Source organism: Myotis daubentonii, chromosome 19, assembly GCF_963259705.1.
Source record: "Myotis daubentonii chromosome 19, mMyoDau2.1, whole genome shotgun sequence".
Lineage (NCBI taxonomy): Eukaryota > Metazoa > Chordata > Mammalia > Chiroptera > Vespertilionidae > Myotis > Myotis daubentonii.
Window position 1 is genome coordinate 19,385,510 of NC_081858.1, and position 18,612 is coordinate 19,404,121.

The following is an 18,612-nucleotide window of genomic DNA, read 5'->3' on the forward strand; positions in this document are numbered from 1 at the left end:
GAAGGACCAGCTCCAGGAAGTCAGCCGGACTCGCTGCAGTGCCATGCCCTCCCAGTACTCACCAAAGACAGACCCGCCAGTGAGGGTCTCAGGTAACTCTGAAGCCACTGAAATCACTGTAATGATCAACTGTTAAGGCTAGAAGGCTCCAGGAGACACTATCTCACTTATCTCCTTGCCTGTAGGCAGTAACATACCTGAAGCCTTTCAATTACAGTAGCACAAGTTTTATGTTTAAAAGCCTGGAGGGCGGGTGGAAGGAGTAAAAAGATTTCACAACTTTCCCATAAACCATTGTGTGCACATCACCTACTTCAGAGTTGAATAGAATCTTGACTCTTGTTCTAGATCTAGACCTACCCATTCTCATCAGTCTAACCCAGGGGTGGGCAAACTTTTTGACTGGAGGGCCACAATGGGTTCTTAAACTGGACCGGAGGGCCGGAACAAAAGCATGGATGGAGTGTTTGTGTGAACTAATATAAATTCAAAGTAAACATCATTACATAAAAGGGCACGGTCTTTTTTTTTTTTAGTTTTATTCATTTCAAATGGGCCGGATCCGGCCCGCGGGCCTTAGTTTGCCCACGGGCTGGTCTAACCCCAAGACCTGCCCCCAAATGGGAGGATCCATAATTCAGGGAAAGCAGGCCTCTAGCAGGCCGGTACTGAAGAATGAAGGGTGAGCAAAGGTCTCAGTGACACCTTTCAAACGTTTTTGTCAGCTACTCACCTGCATTTAATGTGCACCACTTTCCTTGTAACCCCTCTGCTCCCTTATCTACCAACACTTTTTCCTAATTGTTCCATTTTTATTTTTAATGATTTGAGAGAGGAGAGACAGAATGAGAGAAAGATCCATTTGTTTCACTTATTTACACATTCATTGGTTGATTCATGTGTGTGCTCTGACAGGCTTGAAAACGCAACCTTGGTGTACCGGGATGATGCTCTAAACAACTGAGCTACCTCCATGGCCTAATTGTTGCATGTTTCTAAAGACACTGCAGCCTGACACAGCCCCTTTGCCTTCATCATTGGTGTTCTTAAAACCTAACTAGGTCCTTAAGAACAGGAAGTTAACATCTTTCTATGGGCAACCAATTCCCTGTAGGTTTGCTAACATTACTGGTTCTGATGGAAAGTTCCCTGTGAGATTTGTGAGGAGAACCTGCCCTTTCCTGGGGTTCCTACTCTCTGGGCATTCTCAGCCCTGGAGCAAGGGTTTCCCTTTCCTTTGGAAGCACTGAGCTGAATATGCAAATTGCCATGTGATTTTGCGGAAGGAAGACAGACAGGTCACAAAGGCCCAAACTCAACTGCTCCTGGGGAGGAGACTAGGAGGAAATAAAATCAGCAAAATCTGTGACCCAACTTTCTTTCAGGAAAGGGTGTGGACGGTGGGCTGGCAGTCTGCTCTGAAGTCTTCATAGGAGAAGTATACCCCCCCAGGGAAGCAGCCTTCAATGATACCCTCCATAGGGCTGATGTGCCGGAAAAGAGCCAATCAGCAAGTAGTCCCTTGAGAAATGCTTGCCCTCCCTCCTCTAGATTGTTGGGAAACTAGGGGTCTGGCTTTCCAGAATGGTCCTGACTGAACTTCCAGTTTCCTGGTGGGAACAGAGAGCTCAGAAGATTATATTCGCCTCCAAAGAAATCTATTTTTTTTTCTTGGTTTATATAGATTTGTATGTTGGTGGATTTGGTACATGTCTGCACAGGGCCAGGCTACCGGCAAACAATCTTATAGAGGAGGGCAAAAAGGGCTCACAGGTTCCTTATTCAAAGAAAACAGAATCTACCCACCAGCAATGCCCCAAACACCACAAAAAACGTATGACACTTGGACATGCATACAATTGGTACATATATCCCTCCATCACTTGCTGCAGATGGAGTAGAACTAAGGGAACGCTGTGCTAGTGAGCCCCATGTCTTCTGAGCCACAGCCCAGAGGGCAAGGCCTCCTCCTGGTCCCTGGTGGCAGGGTGACCCTCCTTCCCAACCTTCGAAGAATGGGTAATGACCGATGGCTACGGGGAGACACCCATCCTCTTGGGGTTGTCGGGGGTATCTGAGGCAGAGGTGCTTATGGTAGACTCCTCAACGGAGGCACTGAGATCCAAGAATTCCAGGATGATGTCCCAGAGGCAGTAAATCAAATGCCTGAAACAAATGGACAAAACAACTTAGAGGAAGGGCTGGCTCTGTCAGGAGACACCAGGTCTTATTTATGACACTTATTTGCCCTCCCCTCACCCCCATTACTGATATCCTGAGTGGACTCTAAACTTCAGTAGCTGGACCAATCCTCTGCCATGGAACCAATTTGTTGAACTAAAAAAGGCTGTGGCCTCAGTAAAGATAGAAACAGAATTTGAGACTCGATTTTAGGAAATTCCATACTTATTTACATAGCTGTTAGCATGGCAGCACTGTTGTTGTGAGGGAGGGACAGCAACTTTCTAAGAATTTCAGAGCCACCGACTACTGCTGTTTCTCATAACTCATTCACTACAGAGTCACTGGTCACCTTACCGGCAATGAGGCAAAGGCCAGGGCCCTGAGGAATGGGACTTGGTAAATGCTCTCTCCTTCGGGACAGGGTTTGAGAGAGAGTGGAAATACTCAATACTTTTCAGAAGCATTCTATCCCAAGGCACCAGCCAGGAAATACCTACCTCTTTTGAATTATTCTAGAGCATTCACCCAGTTTTTCTGGTCGCTTTACCAAACCCCAATCTCATTATCTGATCTACCTCATAGTAAACAAAAACTATTCCTGATCCTAATAGTAATCATAGCTTTGCAGTGAGGCCAAGAACCCATGGCTGATAATCATTATATGGCCTGTAATGCCCAGACCAGGGGATACTCTTAGTGTTCATGGGTGGCAGAAAGAACCACCAAACACACTGAACAGGCTGGAGGGTGACCAGGCGTTTTTAGTAGCTCATGGGGGGCCTTTCGAATGCAAACACAGAGGCTGGTCCAGCACTAGCTCACTACACAGGACAACCTGCTCAGGAGCCGACAGCGTGGGCTTTACTTAGTGTGTGTGGACCTGGACATTAGTCTGCAGTCAGGCCAAGGGCAAGGAGAGACTGCGACCCGCTCTTCTCAGCGTGGGCACCTCTGAGACCAGAGATGGCTTCAGTTATGCTGAAGCTGGGGCACACTTTTCAGCCTACCTGTTGATGAGGGGTTGCTGCAGTGACTCCAAGACTAGACTCCAGCTCAGCTGGCATTTGTCCACCCCAAAGATCTGCACTACAGTATCTAAAGAAGAAAACACAGATACGGCTTTAGTGTTCCAGTAACATCTTCTCATTATATCTTGTACCTCTAGCCACTTGTGGGGGGAGAGAAAAGCAAGGTCAGATAAACCTACTATCTTTATTCAAATGGTAATTTCTGGCATAACACTGAACTACAGAGCCAAACTAAAAATCCTCACGAAACAGAAAAGCTAAGGAAAAAATATTTATGTAAAATATGCTTTTATTGCCCAGCTGGCATGGTTCAGTGGTTGAGCATTGACCTATGAACTAGGATGTCACAGTTCGATTCCTGGTCAGGGCACATGCCCAGGTTGCAGGCTCAATCCCCAGTGTAGCATGTGCAGGAGGCAGTCCATCAGTGATTCTCTCTTATCATTGATCTTTCTATCTCTCTCTCCCTTCCACTCTCTGAAATCAATAAAAGCATATTTTATTTTTAAATATGTATTTTTATTAACCTGCTCACAGTTATTACTCCGATAGCTGTGGGATTCGCACCGACTGTTTGTGGTGTGGTCACAGTGATCCTTTCCATCCCCTCAGCATCACTTGGGTGAGGAGTAAAAGAATCGCAGCCCTGATCATGTTCCCATTAGCCTGAGACTCGGTGGGTCAACAGGTTTTGAGTCTGGCCATATATCAGGTCCTTTGAAAAATGGGGAAGGGTGTGGGATAACAGTAGCAAAGCTTGATTGGAAGGGAACAGTTATTAGGATAGTCAATCTCGTTGTCCAATTACCTGGCAGGATTCCCATAAGGCTCTGCAAAGCCTGTTTCTCAGCTGCCACCTTCTGCTCCTGGGTCCTTACAGGCCGTGGGTACTTAGGCAAAACCCCACCCGGCCAGATGGACTCCCGGAGAAGTCGGAGGTACCGCACCCAGCACTGTGGACATGTTAGATTAGCTACCTGCACCTCTAGCCACCTGAGGAGGAAGAGAAGAGAAAGGTCAGATAAACCTGAAGGAAAGGGCATAGTAGGTATCAATTATGTGACAATCAGAATAGGGCAAAGCAAAGTTAGCACCAACTCTCCCAAAAGAAACCAAGCCAATGCAACAACTTGGCTCACGGAATTTGAAGATAAGTAATAATAATGATGACATTATTTACTGAGTCTCTACTATGAGCCACACCTCAACGGGGTTTCACAGAACACAACCAAGGGCCCCTGTCTCTGGGCCAGGCTGCACCTCTCCAACTCAGTTCTAGTGCAGAGCATTGTAACTTCTCAGTAACGAGCACACACAGGCTTTATAGTTATAGCTTAGATGGCTTTACCCAGATCCCTCGCCCCTGTGACCTTGTCAACACCCAGTTGGTCTTCAAGCCCCATGACCTGTTGTGGGACATCTGCCCTTTGCTCATAATATTCTCTCGCTGACAAGCCCCTCTCCTCTCCAGTGGCAAGACCACTCCTCTGGCAAGACCTGTTTAAACGTCTCCCTCCCCTCCACGAAATCCTTGACCACTCCAGATAGACCTCCCTTAGACCTCCACCAGCACTTAGTTCTGCACAGGGTTGAAACTAATAATTTACTTTGGAATAGATATTATTTTCTCATGTGTTTACAGCTTTACTTTTCCAATGAAATTATAAGCACCACAGGAGTTCTATGTTTTATACATGTAAAATATTTCCAACTGTGCTCAAGAAATGTTGATTGATGGTGTAACTGTTCTTATAATGAAAATTCCCTTGTCTAAATTTCAAAAATCAATAACGCTGAGGGGCAGAAATACCAAGTCTGAAGTTCTTGTAAGGCCCTCCCACCTTGTTCTTTGTCCCTGCATTTTTTTCAGAGCAGTGTGGTCACTAGCTGAAGTTCAAGACCTCAGTATGTATGGTTGAGACTGGCATGGCTATGATTGTAATGGATGGACCATCAACCACTGCTACTCATGCACGAAGGCTTGATACAGCACCACATGACAGCCCATGCCACCGCTCCTATACCCAAGTTACTGTCACCTATCCAAGAGCAGAGGGGGCTGCCAAGGCAAACTTTATTTAACCTCCACTCTACCAGACAGTCTGCATTCCACTCAAGCTAGGCATTCCAGCCTCGGGGGCTGCAATCCCCCAAGTCCAGGGCTCACAAATAATTCTAAGAATAGGAAGTCTGAAAGGTAATGGCAGGGCAAGAATGGCACACGTCGATGGAGATCAAGAGCGGCACAAAGCTGCGCTTGCCCAAAATAGCCATCACGATCGTATTTGTTATTATTAGGGCTGCATCTCCTTTTTATAGGGCTTTCATTCAGCGAGCCTAAGACGCCCGATGAAAGGGATCCAGTAGCAAGAATTCCTGTTCCTGTTTATAGAAGAGAGCCACCAAAAGGGTGGATACAATGACCTGATCGGGTTCTCTGCAAGGAAGCAAGTGACCCAACTGTCACCCCAGGTTCTCTTCCTCACCTCAAGCCACAAGAGCGAATTCTGCACTAGGGTCTCCTTTAACTGATAGGAGGGAGAAGGGCTAGCACTATGAAACGAAAATGTGTAAGTCCTTCAGAGAGCCAGAATCCTAAACAAGAAACTTTGCGCTGGAATTAGTGCTAGCTCATTTCTCACTCACATACACATAGAGTAAGTCAGTCTGCCCTTATTTTTGTGCTCTGGGGCCAATAATGCCTTTGACTCAACTCTTCAAAAGTATCTCAGCACCCACTCAACCCTCCTGAGACTTAGCATAATACCCACCGGCAACTCTGGGTGCCTTGGTCACCTCTGGGCATGTGGCATGTCTCAATGTATGAGCCTGATTACTTTGAATTCAATGTCAATTCCTCTGATAGGAACAGGACTTCTCGCATCCTCTTTGTTCTTTCACGGTAACTTAGTGACTCAAGCACACAAGTGCAAAGCAAATTTTAACGTGTGGGAAATATGAATATATCCATTTATACAAATCTTCGAGGCTCCAACTTATCAAACTCCACATGGGAATGTTTGGAAGAAGAATCAAATTATGAAAAAGTCAAAATAAGCCCTTGATAATGAGGTGAGTCAGTGAGTCAAGTCAAACTGTGGGATTTAACTAAGATAATATGCAGAACTGACAGAGGCGATGGAAACCTCCAAGTAAAATGTCAACTGCTCATGCAACAAAGGCACTGTGTCAAGTTCTGTAAGCCCTGAGGCCAGAACCGATCAACAGAGGCCCTAGAAGAGTCAGGCCCAGGAATATAAGAAATACGTGTGCAAACTGGCAGAAGTAACAGACTTCATGTCTAAGAGGAGGAGGAGTTTAGAAAATGGCTTCTGTTTGCTAGCTGCTGCAGTTCTTTCTCCTTATTCTCCCTCATGCCCTGAAGGTGAAAGCTACACACCACAGGCACTTCTGCCAGAGACTTAAACATTCATTCCTCAGGTGGCTCCTCCTGCCCGGGTTCTTCCCCGCCCCTCCCGGAACAGAGGCTTCTCCCGGACAGGAGCCTGGAATTACTGCCTTTCATTTCCTAGCTGCAGGCAGCCCACGGAGGAAACCAGGGCAATAAATCTCTCTTGTTCACAGAACTTCTGAGATATGGTATCTTGTCACGAATGATGAATATCCCAATCTGGAAGGAAAAAATGATCAAACCCAAACCAAGGAAATCACCACCACCACCCCATCTGTCAGTACTGCCCTGCCCTTCAGACAATACAAAAACTGGGTGAGCTGCAGACCAGGCTCCAAGGCAGGCTTTGTTATTACACACAGTGCCTTTCCTCAGCTGTCCGTGGCCCAATCAGGCCTTCTGGCTCATCTGCTGTGCCTATCACCAAGCACAGAACCGACTGATAAGCACGAAGAAGATAGGCGTTTCTTCAATCATCTCTTCTCTCCTCTCCGCTCCCATTTCCCTTCCTTTTATTCTACATCCTTCTCTAGAGTGAAGATCCAGACGCCACCAGTACTGGGTCTGACCTTATTCATTCCCTTCGTCCTGCTCAGATTATTCTGAAGCTGAGCTAGAGCAGAAAAAGCAGAGAGATGAGGAGCTGGAGGACTGAAGGAGAGACTGATGTCTTAACTCTTTGTATTAATCATCACCCAAAGATATGTTTTTATTGAGTTTAGAAAGAGGAAGGAGGGGAGAGAGAAAATGATGAGAGAGAGAAATTTTGATCAGTTAGTTCCCTCCTGTACGCACCTGACTAGGGAGCAAACACTTATTAACCTAGGTATGTGCCCTGACCTGGAAGTGAATCCACAACATTTTGGTGCACAGGACGATGCTCCAATCAACTGAGCCACCCGGCCAAGGGCTTAACTCCTTTTCATTAGTTTTCTTCAGCTCTCTATTTCACATGTTGTCTTTCTATACTTGACCTGGGACTGAGAAGGTTAAAAAGAAATCTGTGTCCTTATTTTTCTCTGGAAGAAAAAGGAATGAAATTTATGTGCTGAAATTTCTGGAATCTGTTGGTACCACTATTATGCTAACAGAAATCTAAAGTTTCAAGGTAGATACACACACACACACACACACACACACACACACACGCCTCTGACAATGAATTACTTATAAAAAATAATTTACTAAATACAAAATGCAAGCGGCAACTATGGTAGAGAAAAGCTTCAGACAGAATTGGTTTTATTTCCAACTACTCTTCCAGTTCTGATATTTGACATCAAGATACCTCCTTCCACCATCCTACATATTTTCCCAAACAAAAGAAGAAAAAAGCCAAACCAGGTCTGTTCTGTCAGGCCATCTGAATGGTTCAGGGCAAATGGAAGCCTTACCAGTGGGCCCAGAAATAGCCAATAAAATGAGAAAAAGCAACAACAGATTGACATTGAGACATTCAAGAGCTTCTTTGATGCCAGGTGTGGAAGGAGAAAGGATGTAGGGATTAGGGAGTGCTTGCCTCGTCCATGTTCAAAGGACCCTGCTCTAAAATAGCTACAGATAGAGGAATGAAGCAGTGGCTAAAAAATGAAACAGTTTAATACTAGGCTTAAGATGGCACTTCAAGGTTAGCCGAAGGTCATTTCCCATCAAAACAGCAGAATCAAATGTCACAAGTAGGGGAGAAAGCTTTAGGGACCATGTCTAATCTCATTAGCCAAATTCCCTTCACTTCTTTTCTAAGAGTTGCTATGGCTGAGTGAGGCAGGGTCCTAAGTAAATATGGCTTCATGGGGACGGTGGAGGGACGAGGGGAGGGTAGTGAAATCAAAACACAGAAAATATTCCTAAGAGCAATAACAATATTCTAACAAAAATGCCTGGTGCAATCTCAATAAAAGAAAATAGACTCATTCCTTGTACCCTTTTTATTCACTGGGTTGTAACTCTGTAGACAACCCAAGGGTAATTACACTCCAACCTCATCTTAATGTACCAAATACTGTTTGTTTGAAGAAAAAGAGAGAAAAGAGCAAGTCAAAGCTTCTCTCATTCTAAATAGTTGTACAGGTTAGAACTGTCAACTCATCGTACTACCCTTAGGCAGCTTTTCCAACCTTGACACTCCTAATTCTTTGTGTGAAGGGCTGTCCTGTGCGCTGTGAAAGGTTTAGCAGCAAACCCCCACCCCAGTACTAGTTGTGTGACAATGCTCCCTCTGGGGGATAAACTACTCTCAGTTGAGAATCCTGCCTTAGCCGTAGGACCCTTTGCATATAACATATCAGGCCATTTTTTAAGTCACTTGAAACTGGTAGTTGTAGCAGGACATTTTCAAATTGTGGGATGAATAGCAGCAGAGGCCATGTAATCAACTTTGTGGTTTGTGATATTTAACTACATCTCAATAGAAATAGATTAGAACATGAATCATAAAAGTGCATCTCATATTTTGAGACCCTTTTGTTTCATATATGTATATAACCACTACATGGATATATCAGATGTGCATGTATGTGTGGGCGTGTGTTCATAGTGGGTCATGATGTAAAACATATTTCTCATTGTGGTCTAAAGTTTTAGAAAAGTTTGAAAAACACTGATATAGGTATAAGAAATTAGAAATTCCACGAAAAGGGGGGTGGGGGGGCACAAACCACCTTTTTGGCCTCCTGCAAACACTCCCCACCTCCACCACCCCTGAACCCTGTAGAATATTTATAATGGCACAACCCATGAACACTGTGTTCTGTGTCCACAGTCCTAGCACAGCACTATGAGCATTTGATCATGAAGTCAGTAGCACCAATCTACAGGGTAGAAACAAGGAGATCTTGAGGGTGACGGTGTGGATCCATCGCATTTCCCATTAAACAAGTTATTTTTGCCAAGATCACACCTGATAAAAGTAACACCTCTCTTCCCTCTGATTCCTTTCGCAGGCCTCTTGCCTTCCTGCCATAGCCCCTTCTTTTGTTTAGTCAGTTTCTCCCTGGCGGCTCCCAGCTCTGGGCTTCTCGGCCCTGTAACTACCCAGGCACAGGCTCCTCAGCTGTGTCTGAGGAGGTTCAGCACTGGGACCCTCCGACTATGTATCTAGGTCACCATCCTTTCCTGTTGGGAGAAGAATGAGGGCGAAAGGAGCTTCAAGGGCAAGAAACTCCTATTTCTTTCTCCCAATGACTGTTGTAAAATTAAATCTAACATGGCTCATGGAGTCTACGTAATTTCTTCTTTGATTTTTGCTTTTATGTTTTAAATCACAGATCCACATCTGTAAAACATGTGCTTCAAGAGTAGACTAAATACTGCCTAAACACTACAATTTAAGAATCTGAGTTCCATACTTTTATATCTAGCCACAGAGTTTTTTGGTTTTGATTAGCAATGTACAAGTTATGGCTATAAAATATATATTAAGAATTGAATCATTATTAATCAAGAAAGGAAGTTAAAGAAATCATGTGTTGAATCTTAAAGGTTATCCATTCCAATTTCATCCATTCCCATAAAAACACTGAGAACCTATGAGTATTTCATGGCAATAGGCTACTGCAGAGCTGGAAGAAAATGTAGAGGTTACCCCCATCTAACCTCCTCACAAAGTAATATCATGGCATAGCCAAGGGTTCTAGCCTGTGAATCCAGAAAGTTGAGCTTTTATTTTAGCTTCACCACCAATTAGGAATGTGACTTTGGGGAAGTTGCTTAATTCCTGAAAAGTATAATTTCAGTTCATTAGAGATGCTTCTTAAATAATGGCAACCAAAGTCCGCCTCCTTGCAACTTCTAGTCATTGCTCCTACCTGTACCCCCGAAGTTAATAGGAGATACTGAAGTTACCATGTCAAATCTTTCCTACAGACACTTTGCATTTTTAAATATATCTACTAATGCTCTCTAACTTTTTTCTACCAATTATACATCCTTGACTCCACCAACTTCACAGTTGAGCACACAGAAGACACTCAATAAATGTCTGATGAATGAAGGAGAGAGATGAACCACGCATCATCCTGAGTGGATGCTGCTTTGCTATTCTCTTAAAATGGAGTGCCCAGGACCAAACACGACCTCCAGATGTGCCCGACCAGCGAAGAATGCAGAGGGTTAGTGCCTTCCTTAATCCAGATACTACGCGTCTATTAATATAGCTGAAGACTATGTTGGCTTTTTGGGCACATACATCAAAGCCCCGACTCATACTGCGTTTGCTGTCAACTAGAACTCTAAGTCTACATATGCACTCTAACAAAACATCACATCCCCCTGTTAAGCCTACTAAAAACTATCTAAATTCTGATTTATGTAATCTATTTCTATTAAATTCCATCTTATTGGTTTTAGACTATCATTCTAGCCTTTCTAAATCTTTTGAAATCTTAATTTTTATTATCCAGAGTATTAATTATACCTCTAAGGTTGGAGTTACTTGCAACGCTCTATCACTAGAAATTGCCCTTCAGGTTGACATCAACTTATTAGATATTTTTGGAATAAAGATATTCAACTTGCTACAAATCTTTAAAAGTACTACAGACTAGGCCACATATATCTATTTCGTTCATAGGGATATTACAAAAAGATGGTAAAAACTTGTTGAAATTCATACACAATGTAACAACCAATGCACTCTTTTTGTTTAAAGTCTAATAATCCTGCTAAAGAAATAAAAACTATATTTACAAGCAGGACAGGCTCCCATTGAATGCGCACTGGTTTCAAGAGCTTGCCACTTTTTCCCCAAGTGTTCACAAAACATCTGTTTAACAAAGTGCTTCAGAAATTCCCAGAGACAAACGTCAGGTTCAACAACCTGTATCCACTTTTGAAAAGGCCTGATACTTGTCCATCTCCAAACCAACACATCTCCATATGGCAATTTTCAGTGTAACCTTTAGCCACTCGTGTTACACATCATTTAATTAAATTCCAAGTCAAATCTGACTTATTTGAGTAACACAAATATGCCATCTATTTTACCTTTAGTGCTCTATTCTTCAATGTTTATTTTCAACTTCCCTTCATCCTTTAACTCCTATCTCAGATGTCCTCTCCTCTGTAAGCCTGCCCCAGTTTGCTCTCATAACTGATGACTGAGTCCTTTCTCTGAATCACATATAGAATTCTTTTTAAAGTCCTAACTTTATACTACATGTCTTTATTTAGAAGATTGCATCTCCAAGAAGATATTAAACTTCCTAGAGTAAGAATTTGGAGTCTTTTTGTATTTTGATCCCTTAACATAGTGTCTGGCACAGGGTAAGTAATCAATAGATATTAGTTACTGAGGGAATTAATGCTGTATGCGGGACAAACACTGGTCTGAAAGCATGGCGCATGGCTCAAAATAAGCTCTGCAGAAGGTGATCATCACAATACTTAAAGCAGCAGCACAGTGAGCTTAATTATTCATGCTTATGGAAGATAACAATAGATTAAAGAAATAGTGGGCTATCTAGAAATTCTTTGAATCAGGCGTTTTATAAGTACTTACGTAAACATTTGGCAGGTTGATTTTCCTAATCATTTGTTTAGGCTAAGCTGTGTGCCAATACACCAGCTGCAGGGTGGATGCTGTAAGAAGTACCCTGGGCACTAAGTCAGCTGAGCTAGAATTAAGAATTCAGCATGAATAACCCATGCAATGCCACCTGGTTATGCATCCCCCGAGAAGGGAAAAAAGGTGGAAGGCCAGGGAGTGGGTCAGCCATGCTTCATCTCTGACTCTATAAATCCTCGGGAAGACTGTCAGCAGCTATGTTTTTGTCAGTTTTCCGGGTAAGTACGCCCACAGGACAGAAGAGACTGAAAGTCAAACAAAAGCAAAGGGGTTATAAGGACCATGAGTCACACTTGTATTTTGGGAAGTGCCCCTGATGAATGGAACTGCATCAAACTGACTCCAGCCCATTACTTACAACTATTAAGAAGAAAAGGAAAGGAGGTAGCAAGATGTTGGGGGGAAAATGGCCAAAGGAAAGGTCAGGCTACCTTTCCATCAACTACAGAATGGAGGGACACGCTTGGGGGTTCTATGTTCATGGGACAAATGAGACTGCAAAGGGAGATCTCTAGAAATTTGTTCTAGATTTGAGTCGTGTGATACCCTTAGGATTCCAATTTGAAAGTCTATTATGCAGATATAGAGCGTAGCTCTAAAGACCTTCAGATCAACTTTTCTCAGTACCATACCATGTCGCTATCAATGCATCATAATCCAGCTCTAAAAAATCAGGGCTGAGAGACTTTGAAGCTAGGCAAAATCACAGTCATACTTTTTGGATGACTGCCTACTAGTCATTTGATCCAAGTAAAAGCAGCAGCTGGACATCTCACTCACAATCAACAAATCCCTTAGGGTCTCTGGAACAGCCAACGTCTCTGCTCCAAGTCCAACCGATGTCTCTGTCAGGAGAGGCTAGCCATTTGTCACCCCAAGAGTGAGCACACAACAGGTTCATACCTCTCTGGGGAAACTACCAACTCCACAGCCCGAAGAGCTACAAAGAATTTGCACCAGCAGTGTGTAGTACTAAGTGAAAATAACACTGAAAAAGACACAAACAGTTTTGAACCTGGTTTGACCACTTAAATGCTGAAGGGACTCTGCATTCTGGCTTGCTTCCTAATGAAACAGGCTAGTTCTTGCCTTATCTTCTTCACAAATGATCAAGATCAAGGGCGAACAATGAAGGCAACGTTCCGAGTCTTGTGTGTTTGTGCATGTGTCAGAAAAACATTCCTTTGGATCCACTTGACAAATCCTACCAGATCCAAGGAACTAAAACAATGGCAGGATCCCGAGCAAGCTTTGTACTTCATGCCTCATTTTTTCCTTTTGTGAAACATTCTCCTAGCAGATTCAGGGAGGTAAATATTAGCACAGTGAACCATTTTTTTTTGAATGACGTTTAAGAAGATTGGAGAGGACCGACCCTGTGGAGTTATGGGTAATTAGAAGACTGACTGGCAAACTCTCCCCCAGTGAGATGTATATCTAAGACTTTGGTATCCCAAAGGGCCTCGAGTACAGGACAAACTAGTGTGTAGAGAGTACGGACAACATTTTTCACCTTTGGATGTCCAGGTGGTTTTATTACTGTAGACTCTCTGGTTCACTCTGGTTCCTGAGGCAGAACTGTTCTCACTGAATCAGCTTGAGCACTGAATCCTTGACGAATGGAACGCGCCCTAAGGGATGACTTCTGGGAGTGCACTCTGCTCAGAGAAGCAAGCGAATGTTGAAGACCGATCACATCAGGGGGGAGAAGGGCGAAAGGTGAAAAATAACACTTCTAAAACTCAGTGGTACCAAGGAGAGGACAGATAAGTAACTTCTGAATCATGGAGCAAAACAGGAAGGATTTTGGTTACTATCACTCCAAGGCAAGGACCCATAATTCCAAAATGCAGCTCCCTCCAAGGTGAATGGGTATTATTTAAGCTGCAGCGCCCCCTGGTGCCCAGAGGGAGAATTCTTGTCTTAACTCTCCCAAGCAGCAATAGCCTGATAGGCTTTCCAGAATGCATTTAACAAGACAAAAGGATCTCTCTGTCTTGTGTGTAAGGGCACACACTTTCAGAAAGGGGCTGGCTGAAAATATTCAAAATCTATTTAAAGGTTCTTTTTATTTAAAAGTAGAAAATGCCTCATTCCCCTCTTTAAAAATGTTTCAGTGCCTGGCATATGCTTTATCCTAAACCAGTCTAAATGATACCTATTTTATAAGCTTTAAACACTTACTTTCTCCTATAAAGCCTACCTAGCATTTACCCCATGCTGCATGGGACAAGTATCGGGTCATCTGACCTCATATTGTTTAACATTTCTGCTTCTATGGGTTATCCCTTCAAAGAGGCTGAAAGGACCTTAAAGTAGAAACTGCCACCCTAGGTCTGAAGAGCTAGTACACCGCAAGTACTTAATAAGTACACATAGGCAGCAAATCTTATACTTTTCAAAAATTACTTGTAAAAAGGCCACCATAACAAGAGCTAAATAAAGTTAGTGTCCTGGAAGGCAAAGGCAGAGGGGTGGGAGTACCTGGGTTAAGAAGTAAGTAGTTCCCTGGTTGTGAAGAAACTCAGAGTTTCTGCTCTGGACATGACCGGGGAAGCATGTATGTAGGTATGCATAGACAGATAATATGAAGAAAGAGATTTGAAGGGTGCAGAAAAGACGTGGAGGGCCAGGAAATAACCTGATGGGAACATCTGAACACACAGTTTGAGATAATTCTGTATCTGGGGCTCTTGCAGAAGTCTGCAGTTTTCTGCAGAAGCTGTGCATAGAAAGAGATCAGCAATAAGTTTGCACAAGGCACCAGAGCTGAACTGAAAGTTTATGTAGCAAAGGAAAAAAGGAGTGTTTCCTGAGAAACTATTCATCTTGACTCGGATAAACTCTGAGTGCAAAAGGATGTAGACTAGATGCCCAAGGGAGACTATATATAGTCTCTGATCCAGGAGTGCTTTAAGAACAGAATCAGAATATGCAGACAGAAACGGACTCATATGCTACCATCATATGTAAGTGGGCAGTCAGATAGAAAGCAAGAGATTACACGGGAATAAGGCACAGGGACTTTCAAGTGAGGCTGGTTTTAGTGGCCACTGCTTTGGTCAGAAAGCTTGCTCAGGGGGAGACAGTATGGAGTAGTAGAAAGTGTATGGGTTTTAAGGCCAGGATGCCTGAAGTGGGATGATTCTGAGGTGCTTATTTAACCTAGATATCCTGTTCCTTACCTGTAAAATGTGGAAACATATGTCCCTCTCCTAGACATGCGCTGCACATTAGTACCTAAAGAACACAGCAGCTTAACCTGGTACAGTTGGTATTGAATGTCAGTTCCTGTCTTATTGCAATTGCTTGTGTTTTTTTGGTAGCAGGCCAGGAGTTTCCCTTAAGACAGGGGTGAGGGACCTTTTTTCTGCCGAGGGCCACTTGGATATTTAGTATAACATCATCCTCGGGCCATACAAAATGATCAACTTAAAAATTAGCCTGCTCTATTTGATCAAACATTTAATGAACTCACCACTAATACCTTGGCAGGGCCAGACCAAATGATTTTGTGGGCCATATATGGCTGGCGGGCCAGACGTTCCCCACCCCTGCCTTAAGCTATAACCACTGTCAGAGAGACCCTTTATCCACCTGCTACACAGCCATGTCCACAGAGAAAAGGCTCCCGAATGGACTATACTTAGAGAAAAGCTAACAGTGGAGGCAAAAGAGTTCATGATCATGTACTCATAACTGTCCTTGCGGAGGTTGAATGCTCCACCTGGAAGTACAGTGCTCTCTAATGGTCCCATACTCTCTGCCAACAAACCTTCTCCTGACCTTGCCTGGGAGATGGTGGGAGAGACCTCTCCTGTAAGAAAATGATTCCATGGCATAGCATAAGGTCCAGAGCTTGTCATTTGATTTTCTCTGGGGTCCACTGCTTGCTGGACCTTTACACCTACTGCAATTTTTCTTTTCTTCTTCCTCTCTATTTACTTCCTGACTTGACATACTTACTTTTCTACTCTCCTTTGCTCACAGGTCACGGAATCTTCTCTTTTCTCCCTACTCTTTTTTTGCCACGCTATTCCATTCCCACGTGTCCCCAACACCCACACACACACTCCCACACCCACAGTCTCTCTCTCTCACTACGAAATCCTGACGCAGATGCCAGGAATGTGTCTGCTGCCCTTTTGACACAGAGTCTGATGCCATCTTGGGGCCACGGGAAGGGCAGAGCCACAGGACGTGGCGTTCGAGTACTCTACTGCTAGCCTGGCTCGTATTTTTATCATGGCACTACTCTGGGCATCCAGGCAGGGAACGGGTCCAGCTGCTTCTCATTCCTTCACTCCACATCAGTACTCCATAATAATCTCCCTTCTTACCTTGGCTGGATCTTCTTGCCCAAACCTTCCAGCATCAATGAAGCACGGTACCTCTCCTTTCCCTCCAACCTAGTCTGAATGTCTACATACTTGTCCAGTTTCCTGAACCTGATGCTGATGTTTGCAGAAATATTGTCAAGTTCCTTCTGTTTGCAGACATGAGCAGTTCACACAAGCTGGATTTACTCCTTGGCGTAGACTGCTACCCCCACTCCTCTTCCCCTCATTCCGTCTCTAAATCCGAATAAGGAGTGCTCCTTCTTACATAATTGGATGTTCCCAGCACAGAAGCTGACATAAGAGGTCAGGCGCGCATGTGTGCAAGACTCCCCTTTGACTTAACAATGCCTTTTTTGGGCATCTAACTTCTCTTCAGCTCCCCTCCCCCACTTTCTCCAAACCATCAACAATCAAGGGAGATTTATGAAGCTTGGCTCAGATCAGAACTCTTTCAACCTTGGCTTAGAAGGAGGGGTCATGAGGTTGAAGTTACTCTTTTTTATTTTATTTTTTCCTTGCAGGGGAGGGAAAAGGGAGGGGAGGAGAGAGAGTGAAGAAGGACAGGAGAAATGAAGAGGGAGGGAGGGAACAAGGAATGGAGAAAGGGAGAGGGAGAGAGAGAGAGAGAGAGAGGGACAGAGAGGGAGAGAGAGAATAAACGCTTAAGATCTGGCACAAGTCCCTGGTGTCCAAGGGAGTTATGTACATAGGTCTTGTTTAAGTTACTATATGTTCAGTTCCCTCTTTCATAGGGCTTTTGAGGGGACTAAATAATGTACAGAGGTCTTTTAAGGAAGCGAGGGGAGTAAACAAAGCTGGAAGCAGAAGAAATTAACTCATCTCCTTGGAGATGATAATGCTGGAGGTTAGAAACTGGTAACATTTAAGGGGGCGATGCATCTAAATCCAGATGGCTGTACCGTCCCCGATAACGCAGTGTCTTCAGGACAAGAAGTGGCAGTAGCCGCCTGTGGCATTAATACCCACTCTGCTTCTCTTTGAAGTGCAGAGCCCAGGGCAGAGAACCCGAACCCTCTGCACAAGGACCTGACTCAGAGGCTTGTGGTTTCAGAGAGAAGAAGCACGCTGTCTCCGGGGCAGCAGTCACGGGGACCATCTCAGGGAGGTCAACACTGAACTGCTGGGGCCACACCACACCTCTTCTGGTAGGAGGAGGAGGAGGAGGAGTTTAGGGGTGGGGGTGCTACAGCTTTGAGGAGATCTCAAATTCCATTTTATTTGCTTACCAAGGCAAAGCCAAAGAATGCGGCACTGCATGAACCTCTTTTTAAAAATAAAAACATGCAAGCTGTCAGGAACAAGTAACATAGGCTGACTTCAGGCTAGTGCGGTGCCTTTTGTGTTGTGAGTGTGCATATGTGGAAATGCAGTTTGGATTTTACAAACTGCGTGTAATATCCTCTTGGGGAATGTATACTCCCTGAGTCAAAGATTTTTAGACTGACTTTTATCCCTTCAAATTAGGGGGTAACAGTCTGATCCTGAGAGACAGCCATTAGAGCTGAAAATCAAACAAACCTGGGTTCAAAATCAGCCTGTGGTGTACTCATAAGCTCTGTGATCTTGTCTAAGTAACCATCTTTCTTTGTATATCTCAGTTCCCTCATCTTTGAATTGGGGATCTTCATTCCTCTTTCACAGGGCTTTTGAGGGGACTAAATAATGTACTATGCCTGTAGTGTTCAGCAGTGTCTGCACAAAGCAAACTCTCAACAAATGCTTGCTCGATGGTAAATACCATGAAGCTGATAAGAATATCATCAGTGTCTACACACAAATCCTGAAATAAGCCCCATCATTCCATGTGTACCGCGTTCATGGGAACTTGCTGGTCTGAGACCACAGGCCAGATGCATCAGACCCTTCGAGCCTCTGGAGGGGGAGCTGGGATTTCTCCTCCATGATCCATGACTTCTTAACCCCTGTTATAAGGAAGCTTCTAGAACACTGTGAACCCAGGATAAGAAATCTGAGAAGAGGGCCAAGCATATTCTGTATTACTCAGAGGGACAGGGACAACAGGGAGAGTGGTAGCTGAAGGAGGAGCTGGCATGGGGGGCAGGC

At 44.0% G+C, this 18,612-nt stretch overlaps 1 protein-coding gene and 1 long non-coding RNA gene across 5 annotated transcripts in view; one reads left to right on the top strand and one right to left on the bottom strand.

Moving 5' to 3' along the window:
* Positions 1-247: 247 nt before the first annotated feature.
* LOC132221965 (uncharacterized) lies at positions 248-1,306 on the top strand. The gene is made up of 2 exons (XR_009450116.1): positions 248-385; positions 609-1,306. It is a non-coding gene; the product is annotated as an uncharacterized LOC132221965 (long non-coding RNA).
* Positions 1,307-1,835: 529 nt separating this feature from the next.
* SNX19 (sorting nexin 19) overlaps positions 1,836-18,612 on the bottom strand; it is a 33,140-nt gene continuing 16,363 nt past the window's right edge. For 2 of the 4 annotated variants that reach the window (XM_059676645.1, XM_059676646.1), the window contains exons 9-11: positions 4,021-4,205; positions 3,192-3,279; positions 1,836-2,166 (exon numbers count right to left, since the gene is read on the bottom strand). In XM_059676645.1, the coding sequence (XP_059532628.1) occupies positions 2,034-2,166; positions 3,192-3,279; positions 4,021-4,205 (406 nt within the window). In that variant the 3' untranslated portion in view covers positions 1,836-2,033. Of the gene's footprint in view, positions 2,167-3,191; positions 3,280-4,020; positions 4,206-13,700; positions 13,846-18,612 lie in introns of those variants that run through there. The other 2 variants (XM_059676648.1, XM_059676647.1) reach the window with 2 other exon arrangements.